This window comes from Mizuhopecten yessoensis, unplaced genomic scaffold, assembly GCF_002113885.1.
Source record: "Mizuhopecten yessoensis strain PY_sf001 unplaced genomic scaffold, ASM211388v2 scaffold4419, whole genome shotgun sequence".
In the NCBI taxonomy this organism is placed as follows: Eukaryota; Metazoa; Mollusca; class Bivalvia; order Pectinida; family Pectinidae; genus Mizuhopecten; species Mizuhopecten yessoensis.
In genome coordinates this window covers 27,698-39,317 of record NW_018405537.1, presented here as the reverse complement: position 1 = coordinate 39,317, position 11,620 = coordinate 27,698, and the positions used below count along the sequence as shown (strand labels likewise).

The 11,620-nt window shown below is 34.4% G+C and overlaps 1 protein-coding gene across 1 annotated transcript in view; it reads left to right on the top strand.

The window, feature by feature from the left end:
* The window catches only part of LOC110449024, a 136,772-nt gene extending 128,443 nt beyond the window's left edge, over positions 1–8,329 (top strand). The window contains exons 2-5 of the mRNA XM_021495596.1: positions 3,977–4,360; positions 5,663–5,995; positions 7,761–7,838; positions 8,241–8,329. Coding sequence (XP_021351271.1) covers positions 3,977–4,360; positions 5,663–5,995; positions 7,761–7,838; positions 8,241–8,329 — 884 coding nt within the window. The remainder of the gene's footprint in view (positions 1–3,976; positions 4,361–5,662; positions 5,996–7,760; positions 7,839–8,240) is intronic.
* The last annotated feature ends 3,291 nt before the right edge of the window (positions 8,330–11,620 follow it).

Sequence of the window (11,620 nt, the reverse complement as noted above, 5' to 3'; positions counted from 1 at the left end):
AGTAAGAATTTCGTCTGGATTACCAGGACAATGTATCAGCTAAAATCTGTATCAAAACGACACTGTCATCTGTCCGCCTGTCGGCAATGGCTGCCTCTATTTAACTCCCGCCAAACACGAACAAAACTGACCACAACCACGTGAACCAAAACGACACAATACATGAACACATAAATCAATGACGTCACACAGGTAAATTGGACATACATACACAGGTATATATAACATTAGTGGCTTCTTGTCTACGACGCCAAGGTGCGGTTTCGCGCAATTCTATTTATACCGAAACAGCAGAACTAACGCGGTATTAAAATCGACCCTATTACATCTATATATAAGTAACACAGTCACATACATAGCATTACTGATATAGACTTTTTATTTTCAGTTCAAGACAAAACCATTTTTCTTGGTCTTCTGCATTGGAAAAAAGTTTGAATGTCAGGAATTATAAATAATTATTTCCTCTGTGCCTTTGCTAGAACTGGCCACTGTTTGTGGAAACTCATGTAATATATTGTTTTTTAAGACGTTTGTCTAGAAAAAATATGTGAACACACTGTAATGTTTGTGCTTGAAACGAATTCATGACAACATATTGTTTAAAATCAAGTTTAAATGGGTATAGGTGTTATTTCACGTTGCATGTAACAATTATAAAATAACTACAATTAATCTGACTTTCAATAGTGAATACCTGTATATTTCGGAATAAATAATTAATGTATATTAACAGAATTAGTATAACTGATCGATATGGAAGATGTTGTTGATAAAGGTACACGCGGACACAAACATTAGATAGAACTCGTTCCTAAGGTAAGCTATAAAGACACACAGGGATATCACGCTTGTATATTCGGCTTATTCTTGCTGCAAAGATACATTCAGAGATAGAAGTAGAGAGCATGCACTTCGTGAAACAACAGATTCAATGGCTGTTTATTTTGCCACCCTAAACCCCAGAGAAAGAACATGTTATGTCCAAAGTTATTTCATTTTTAAAGTAACACATCAGCGACTAGAATATGGTCAAACCTAACTGAAACCAATTGGAAGGAATTGCATTAGCACATTTCTTGTCTAGCTCATGCAAATTCCCATAATGGATTATCTCTTTAACCGTTTTACTCGTAGCCATTGCATGCTTCCGTTTCCGATTCTCAATCGATTTTCTCTTGAGGTCATCAATGAAATGCGGCCCTTTCCTCGTCAGGAGTGGTAAAACAAGTGGTTAGCTATTGATCTTTAATGAACGACCCCGTGCGACACTTAAACCAGTTAATTTCTGTAATTATATATGCAGGAGTCATTTTACGATAAATTCACATGACATAATTGACACATACTATACAACCCAGAGGGGTTCTCATACCGCCGTCAAAGATTCAATAGTACCTCTCATTCGAGGAATTAGACCTTAAAACGAGAACACTAATGTCTGGAATGATATTCAGTTCAATAATCAAAGAAGAGTCGTAGTTGTTCAAATATAAGAACGTGTATTTGAATTATATTATTTAATGTGCCACCTGTGTATCTTATAGAAGTAAATGGTTCGGGATTAGAATGTCATCCTAATATAACTAGTATAGGAGTCTAGACATTAACCTAATCAACACCTTTAATTATATTCACCGCCGTAATAATATCCTTCATTACATTGCTGAAGTCTTTTTATGATGATTTGCCTGAATAATAGAAATTTTGTTCTAAATAAATGATGTAGGGCCTATGTTTTAAAAATATATAACTGTCATTCTTTAAAGTATATCCACACCCTATGGTGAGTTGACCTTGTCAAAGGTTTGAAATTACGACATCAGCAATACTGCATATACTGTTTAAAGACCTGTCTGCATCATAAAAGTTCGATTACTTAATTGCTGATGTTAGCTATGCTGTAAGGTCTCGTTGTAAGTCCTATTTGATGGTACATTGTAAACGTATTAACTACATAAACATCACATTATTACAATTTTGGAATGTTTTATTGATAAAGAGTTAAGATAACAATCTGAAAAGACGAAGTATTTGTTCAATTTAGATATTATTTTGCTGGAGCATTTAAAACTATTTTCTAAATGTATTCCACAGCAAACATTCTGTATTTACTCGTTTGTGATGTCGGTGTTGGTTTTAATGTTACTTCAATATCGAACTCTACAAAATGTATCCGTGAATGTAGAAATAAACCCCGTGTAACGTCTACCCACATAAATTAATGAAATTAATGGCTTAGTTGTGAATTTAATGGCTTAGTTGTGAATTTAATGGCTTAGTTGTGAATTTATTGGGTTTGAGGTATGAATTAATCGGTGATTCTTCTCAGAAATTATCATTGATTATTGTTTTAAACGTTCTTGTTAAGACTCACTCGTCAAACCGAGTCCCAGTAGAATTACACAGACCACACAGAAAACATTGTTCAGACACGAACAACTCGTAACGAATTTAAAAGTGATGGACTTCATCATTTTTTGTTAATCTGCATGCAAACAAGCTGCCATAAATGAGAAAATTTAAAGAATTAAAAAGAAACGATTTGGCATTTTGCATTATCTTACGCTATCAATTGTTCAGGGCTAGACATTTTGGAGATTACTGGTGTAACTTAGGATACTTAAAACCAAATTGCTTTCTCTGATGTTTCCCAAAAAACAACTCAGCCTTCTGTCTCTCTTTGGAGAATTAAAACTAATATTATAAATGCGTGATTCATTTTCCTTTTTCTTTAAACCTTGTATGACTTTTACTACATTACATTTTTTGTATATAATGTTTCATTTTAATTTGAAATTCAATAAAGTAAAAAAGCTACATTAATGCCATATATAAATATATGTACGACCGCTTAGCAAGGTCGGAGACTACAGTAATATTCTGTTGTTTGTGGTTTAACGACCAATCGACACAATTAAGTCATCATCAGGGCAGTACTCTGTAAAAGGTATTGAGGTTGCCAAGAAGTCAAATCCTGAAAAAATAGAAAATGTCAAACGCGAAGCTGCCATGTAAGCAATTAAGGAGTGTCAGCAATCCTCAAATGTACCTTTTTAATAAAATAGCTTTACAATACCTTATCGTAACAGCTATGTTTGGTGATTTGTAATTTTGAGTGATTCTGTTCAACTATTTAAAGTGTTCATGAGTCGTCGTCTATGTCTTTAAGTTGAGATTTGGGATCGGCGGTTCGGGAGGGATCCCTTGGAGGAGGCTAGATGATAAACGTTGCATGCACATCTTTTACAATCCAGCAACGCGCGTGGATGTAAATCATTTAAGGAGACTTTAACGCCTCCGTATGCTTAAGGTATAACTATCATTTACCATGAACACCTAGAAGGAGTGTAGTAGTTGAGTGCTTTTATCGTCAAACGTCATCACATGTTTGTTCAAGTCTTCATCCCTATTGAAGAAGTTTTACTGTTGTCATGTCCTTATCGCAGTGATGTCTACGATCATAGCTATGTTCACTGTGCCGAGGACTGTTGACCATTATAATGTTTTCAATTCCTGTGTAGTGTCTCGCGTGGTTCTGAAAAGCATAGCTATGTTCACTGTGCCGAGGACTGTTGACCATTATAATGTTTTCAATTCCTGTGTGGTGTCTCGCGTGGTTCTGAAGGAACACCAAACGGATACTGTAGTATCAACAAAACCATACCTTGAACTCAAAGTCGCTAGAACTAAGGCATAATATGAACAAAGGAATATTGACATGGAGATCATTGAAAAAAGAACAGTAGAGTAAGATAAGATGTAAAAGCATACAATGTACCTATCAAGGTCAACTGCATTCCATTTTGTGCTGGTCTTTATGTCATGTGTGTTTGCCCCTTGGTACATTTCTCTATTTGGCTTTTAATCGTAATCCTACAGCATGACCAAGTTGCACATTGTGACTCTGGAAAGAAAATATGCATTCTGATACAAATAACTATATACAATCTTATTGTATTAATTATTTTTTCAGGTACCTTAATCACCAAACCGAACGTTAAGGGAATGCTAGGAGGCACGGTCGACCTTGATTGTACATTCCAGCCTACGGAGACGTGGTACGTCATGCAGTGGAGAAAACGGCTACCCAATAACGACGAGGAAATCATCTTGGTGAACCTGCCGCCAAAGTCGGAAAGTATGAAGACAGGTCTGTTCCCGCCCGATGTCGTCCTATCGCCGTCATGGGCAGACGAAAACATGAAGTCTAGAGGACGAACAAATGTCGGCCATAATGCAACTTCGATCAACTTTAACATAAAACTATACGATTTCGAGTGTACAGATGTGGGGACGTACGTCTGCGTGGTGACCGGCTCTAGCATCATATCTAAGACAACAGAAGTAGGCATTGTGGGTAAGTCATTTTTAAAATATGAAATAAATTCATCGTGAAATTGTAAACGTGACATGCCTTAATATGACCCCAGGATTATATATAACCACTGTCAATGTATATCTGATGGGAACAGCATGTCGTTGACACTACCTTTGCAGAAATAGGTCGACGATATAATCTTAACAGGTAGATATTGTAGTCTTTTACGTAGCAAGGTAATAGAAAATCAAAAAGGATATGTCGAACGGTCTCATCTTATTGTGAATTGTTGTTAGTTGCTAGTTTTTGGTGGGTTAACTATTGATTTGTAAGTGATTGTGAGTGACCATGGGTGATTTCGTGTTCTAGTTAATTGCTATAAGTGTATATGGGTGCATATGAGTAATCACGTGTGTTAACAAGTTCTAGTATAATGCTGAAACTGTTGATGAGTGCATGCGAATAACCATGGGCGGTCAGGATTTCTAGTAAATTGGCATACGTGTTCATATGTGCATATGAGTGATCATGAGTAATCAACTGTTCTAGCAAATGGCTGTTTATAGGAACAAGTCAATGTGGTGAATTTCAAATAATTAAAAACGATTTCGAGTGGTTGTTGAATGTTTTAAGTGGTTTATTTATGCATTAAACTGCCTTTTCTTTGGAAAGTTAACGCGCGTTATTCAATTTGTCTGCAATCCTGTGAGAATTATAGGACAAAAAGTTTCCAAAGAAGGTGGTTGGATAATTATATTTCCGTGTTTAATTAAAGTTTGTCTTATATTTCCAAACTGTAATCGCATTTCAAAGTCAAATTTCGTGCTGTCTGTCAATGGAACCTGTTCTGACGTCATAAGTACACGCGACTGTTCCCGGCAAAAAATATATAGTTCGTGGAGATAAACACAAAATAATCAATTTAATTTCAACAATTTAATCAATATATTCCGCTGTGAGGATATTCACCTTTTATACAACATAACGACATTATTGTTACGAGTTATATTGATCAACTGGGTTTTTTGAATCCGGTAGCATGGATCGTTAACCATGAGGAATGGGTATGGCGACATTTTTTTCGTGTCGTCAATAATACACTTAATAAAGTGAAGTCGGTCAAAACGACGTAATTTAGTCACGACGTCGCAAACATGTTCTTCAAATCACTATACCAATGGGAATTATGTGCGAGTTATGATTTGATATCTTCATATTTTGTTTGGTAAAGTTATATAGAGGCAATGCAGAGCAAATGGAAATACATGATAATAAGCCACATCAAAAACCATTGTTATATCAAAACTTTAGTAATATTAAAACTTTGTAACTTTAATTCAGCTGTTCCAGGAAAACCTTCTATTAACTCGGAACTATTGCGGGTGGAGGAAAACTTCAATTTCACGCTTGAGTGTGTTGTTAGTTTGGGTATCCCTCCAGCGCAGGTCACGTGGTACGTCAAGCACCCAGATGACCAGGCTTTCAGTGTTATCTCCTCCATGATTGACCCGGAAGACCAGAAAAGTGAGACATGCGTACCAGTTATTAACCAACAGATAATAGCGTCGATAACTGAGGAAACAAGCGGAAGTGTGTTTCAGTGTAGAGTGGAGGGACCACTCATTGAAAATGAAAATCATCAATACAAAGACGAAATAACCGTGGAAACACCAGGTATGTCCATACATAAGTCAAATATGTCATTTTCTGCATAAAATGAAAATAGCTACACTGAAGTTAGGATTAAAAAATACAGGTTGATATCAAAAGTTGAATCAACAACCGTTGCACTCGAACCACGACTACCCAACAAAATAAAACATGCTGGTATTTAAAATTCTGAATTTATTTCTTGGATGTCGGTTATTTTTATACAAACGTTTGAAAACCCTTTTTTTACAAATGCGATAACGTATGATATTTTGAATATGTAGTTCTACCGCCAACGGCCACATTCAAATCTTACTTCATCTTGAAAGTACGATAACAAATAATCGGTTTGCATTATTTGCATTTTTTTTTTCATTTGAATCATATTTTGTAAGGAGTATTGACACAATTAGACACATTTAAAACGAAAATGGAAACCGTATAAGAAGTCACCTGTTTTTCTGCTTTCTGTTCTTTTAGTCTGTCTCGGTTTTTCAATTTCTTAGGTTCGCGTCTATGATGTAACTATACTAGTCGAATGTTTTCTTATATCTGTTTTTCATTCTTGTGGTTATGTTTGTATTTTCAAATATTTATGATTTTCTGTTGATATTCACTACAGAGACTGAACTTGTCATTGCATTCCCGTTATTGGTTAAACCATTATCCCTTCATTTCTTATGTTATTTTACTTCTTTGCCGTATATCTTTTATTTAAATGTGTATGATGTGGTCAATTCTCCAAAGTTAAACACGTCGCTTGTATGCCATCATTTGCTGATGTATAAGAATACGTGTCTCCGGTTATCATTTTAACATTTAATCCCGCCCGACTGTGACATAACCAATGTTCAGGTCTTGACTATTAAAGTTTGATCAACTGATCATGAGCTTTTGATCTCAGCTCTGTTAATATAGTGTAACACTATAACAATAGAAGTTTGATCGACTGATCGTGAGCTGTTGATCTCAGCTCTGTTAATAAAGTGTAACACTATATCAATAGACGTTTGATCGACTGACCGTGAGCTGTTGATCTCAGCTCTGTTAATATCGTGTAACATTCTGTCAATAGAAGTTTGATCGACTCATCGTGAGCTGTTGATCTCAGCTCTGTTAATATCGTGTAACATTCTGTCAATAGAAGTTTGATCGACTGATCGTTAGCTGTTAATCTCAGCTCTTTTAATATGTTGTAACATTCTGCCAATAGAAGAAATAGAAGTTTGATCGACTGATCATGAGGTATTTGTCTCAGCTCCGTAATATAAAGTAACATAATGTCAATAAAAGTTTAATCAACTGAGTTCCTGGTCATGGCCCCGATAGTCAATATCACAGAACATACGTGGTTCTATAAATGGACCCAACGAAATACTAAAAGGAACTCTTTTGGAATTTTGATATCCAAGTATATGGCTTCGCACAGCACATACCTTAAGAAAGTCTTATTTTCAAAATTAGTTTTAACGTTAAAGTGTCTGTACGACCAAAGTCAACGTCCAATAAATAAGAAATACAGTTGAATCGCCATTAACGTATCATGTAGTGAGACATGCATACTTAAAATATATTTCGTTGAATTTCATGCCATTTTCTTTTGCCACTTTACTGCAAGTGGCATATTGTTGGTACTGTCTCATAAGTACTAATAAAAAAAATCTCAAATATTTCTATAAACGTGGATTAAAATTTTAAGTTAGGGTGCTTTTATGGGATTAATGTATTGCGTTTGTTTTTGTTTGAAGAAGGAACCTTATTAAGGTATAAATTTTATATTGTAATTTAGAACCGATCGTGACTGACGCCCCTTACGAAGTACCATGTACCGGGAAAAACTGCAACGTCAACAAAACGGCTGCTTTAGGTAATGGTAGATTGTCTTTTAAAACAATTATATAATTATATAAAATGACTAATATACTTAATGTTAAACAATGCTGCTACGGCAAAGACTTCAACAAACACTTACGTCTTTGAGAACTTTAAATTTAATTATTTTTTGTAATTATTTATTATTTTGAAATCTGAACTGTTATACATTTACCCTTCACCGATACAATATTTAACCTAACCGCATTTTGTGATTAAGTTTTGTTTTGATTTTAGTTTACACATATTTTAATAGTGTTTTATATATATTTGGTTGTTTATATAATATTATTTCACATTTTTTACGTCATGATACATCATAACAAACATTTTCATAATTCATTTAAGTGTGTCAAGTGTTTAATATATTATGTATCTATATTTTCCTTTGTTGTAGAATATAACGGCGCACAATCAAAATCAAGCGCCATTTTCACCATGGCAACATCTATTGTCATACTCATCAGCACCCTTGCTCTGCGGTAGTAACCGGTTGACGCTATTCCAGTGAGGTAGATATTAAAGTGCTGATAACCCTGGCCTAGCTGGAGCATCGAATGAAGAAAAAATGGTTGGACAAAAAGGAAACTTCAGACAAAATAAACCCTCAGGAGTCATAAAGGATGCATTGCTTCTAAATCGTCGTTTCAGACAGACGTATGCGGTCTTTTTAATGAATTGTTACCATAGTAACGAGTTCATTTATATAAGTTTGATCGGAAATAAGTCAACGTGGCAATTGGACAATCGTTGCTATATCTTTAAAATTGTATGTAACACCTTAACAGTGTGTGATTACCATGGTAACGATCTATAACTCTGGTGGGAAAGCCGGCAGTGTTTATATGGGAACATTGATGCTATATTATTGAAAAATGTACTGAGCGTCTTTGATGTATTGTTATCATGGTAACGAATTATTAAGTCTGGTCAGGATAACCCTGATTTATAGCTTACGATCCGCTAGGTAGTACACCTATTTATTTCAATTAGCCGTCCAGTACTGGGATACGTCATCGAGAGCTCTCTTTGGACCTGGCACCAAGGCCAAGAAGCAGTCTTAATATTGAGTCCAAATTTGAAATGTCGGTAAGATAAATATGTCTCTTGAGAACTAGTGTATTAAATGACGTGCAACATGAGAGGACACGGTACACACTTACGATGTGTACATGTACACTTATGTTAAATGATAATTTAATAAGATATTAAATAATATTCAAATTTGGACTACGGTCATAATTCTTTCAAGACCTTGGAGCCAGGTTTTAGCATAATTCCAGCAGATTGAATAGTAGTCACTCATGTCAACAAGCATAATAAAACCGGAAGTATCTATAGGTTCCAAGAAATCTTCTTGAAACATTCATCAATATAATTCGGCAAAAACATTATTCACATTGACTAAAAGTAGCGTGTCATTTTTAAGGACCACTAGCTGTCATTTAACCTCAATAAAACCACACAATATATCTATTCAATCCAACTTGTAAATCCCGTTTCACATGTTTGTATACGTAGTTTATCTAGTCTTTGTATTGAATTATACCTTTAGAAAAAGGAAAAATATTATCCACACTGGTATTTTTTTCCATTTTATACTCACTATGTCCTCTTATCTTTGATATACACTATAAACGGTTAGAAAACACGAAGATAGACAAATTGACAAGCTTCTCATACAAAATTACGAAAAGTTAAACTCAACAAAAAAAAAAAAATTGTTCTTATTTGAAGAAATAACTTAATCTTATATTACGTAAGTAAATAAAGGTACTTTGTCAAATTAGGTACGCTTCAAAAGTCTTATGGTAAGGTAAACCATCTAAATAATAAGAGAAAAAAAGATATAAAAAGGCTGTTTCTGGGATTAAATCATCTAAAATCATTTAGATTCTCGTAAATGCTAAATTAATTTTGAACACAGACAATAGTTAAATCATTTTTGCGAGCTTTTGAAAACGTCTGTTTCCTTTGTCAAACAAAGAGTGTTTTACTCTTTTGTCCCGACTCCATAACCTTTGGAAACAACTCACTAAGCCACAATGTGCCGAGGTATTAAAGTCATCCGTCAGTAAATACGAAGACATTTCGCCCAAATGGCACTCTAATACTGCTAGCAGTCAGGGGGACGGGTAACATATTTACCGATTCCGTCTCTTAGAGTATAGTAAGATAAATATTCATTATAGGAAGGATGCTTTCGAAATAAATCCAATTGCATATTGACTTGAAATGCCATTCAGGTAATTGAATTTGATAAAAACTGCGTGCGGAATACCCACCAATATGTGTATTGGTTCATGGATTTTATCGTCGTCGGATTATACCTGTTGACACCTGGTTTGTCTTACTTTGTGTTCTTTCAAGTTTTCGTATTTAAAACATCATCATTGTATTCAAACATATAATCATGAACAAAGGGAAGTTACTCTAACATAGTAAGAACTAGCCCTGGATATATCTTGAACAAACCATACAACATATTGTTACATCATAATATGATGTGTACATCTTTAACAATCATATGATTCCCTGATGTTTAAGGTAGTAAACATTTCAAAGACCTGTCCAACTCATTGATTTTCACATCGTTCCTGGTTTCGCTCATATACTTAAATTGTATCAAATGTATGCGTTTTTCCACCTTTTTGATTTTGTTTTAAAGATTTTTCAATATTTTTCTCTCCGTAAATATCCTGATAGTCCCAAAATCTATAACTAAATGTAAATAAGCATGACATATAATGAATCATATGGTTTTTGGTTTTATACTCTCATGAATGCCACATTTTTTGTGACGGATCCGTATAATCTGACTTTTTAGAAGTCATAAATTGTTACATTGGAGCCAAGACGAAAACATTCGTTGACCTCAAATATGACAAAGAAAATAATGCTTTTAAAATGCGTTATAAAATTGTAAGAAACGTTCACTTAATCTAGTAACGTTTTTTGTCGTTTAATAGTCTTCGTAGTAATATTATTTTCCTACTAAGCTCGCCCAACCATCCCAGGAAAAAATGTAGAAACTCTAAATTAGATCTTTAAATAACTAAAGTTGTTCCGCAAACATGTTAAATATATGTAAATAAGTAAACGTTTTTGGCAACCGTGTTTTAATATATTAATTATATATGAGTATATATAAAAAAATAACTAATTGTAAAATCATACTGAATGAACATTGAGTATTAACTTAAACGCCGTTCAATGAAAACGGGTAAAAGGAATAGGGCTCCGTTTATGTTGCTAGCATAGTACAGCAGGTAGGTCGTCAGCTGTGACTTGAGTATAAGGGGGAGATAATCTGATTAAAAAGCTAGTCTTAATTCACTACGATAATCTGTGTATAATAATCTGAGACCATCAAGGGCTCATGGTAACCTTCATTGAATCGCGTTCTAAACTCTCCATTTACAAAAAGTAGGCGTGTACGTTAACATCGGGCTATACCATGAAAAGTCACAAAACACTCATTGATGCCATTAATATGGAGGTATCAATTTCGAAGAAATAAATGTGCTATATAGTTATATAAACAAGGGAAGTTGACACGATGTATTAGGAAACCTACCCGGATAATGTGCAATTGAAATGTTGGAATAGCTATGTCTCATGAAGTGTAAATCTAGTTATGTTATTGTGATCGAAACTATATGTTAAATTATATTTTAGTATCCCTTTTCGTTCACTATCACGTTTATCTTAGTTTGTTCTAACTTATTGAATGGTACCAAGTGTCTCGAGAATGGACTAGGCTCCATTCATATTTGT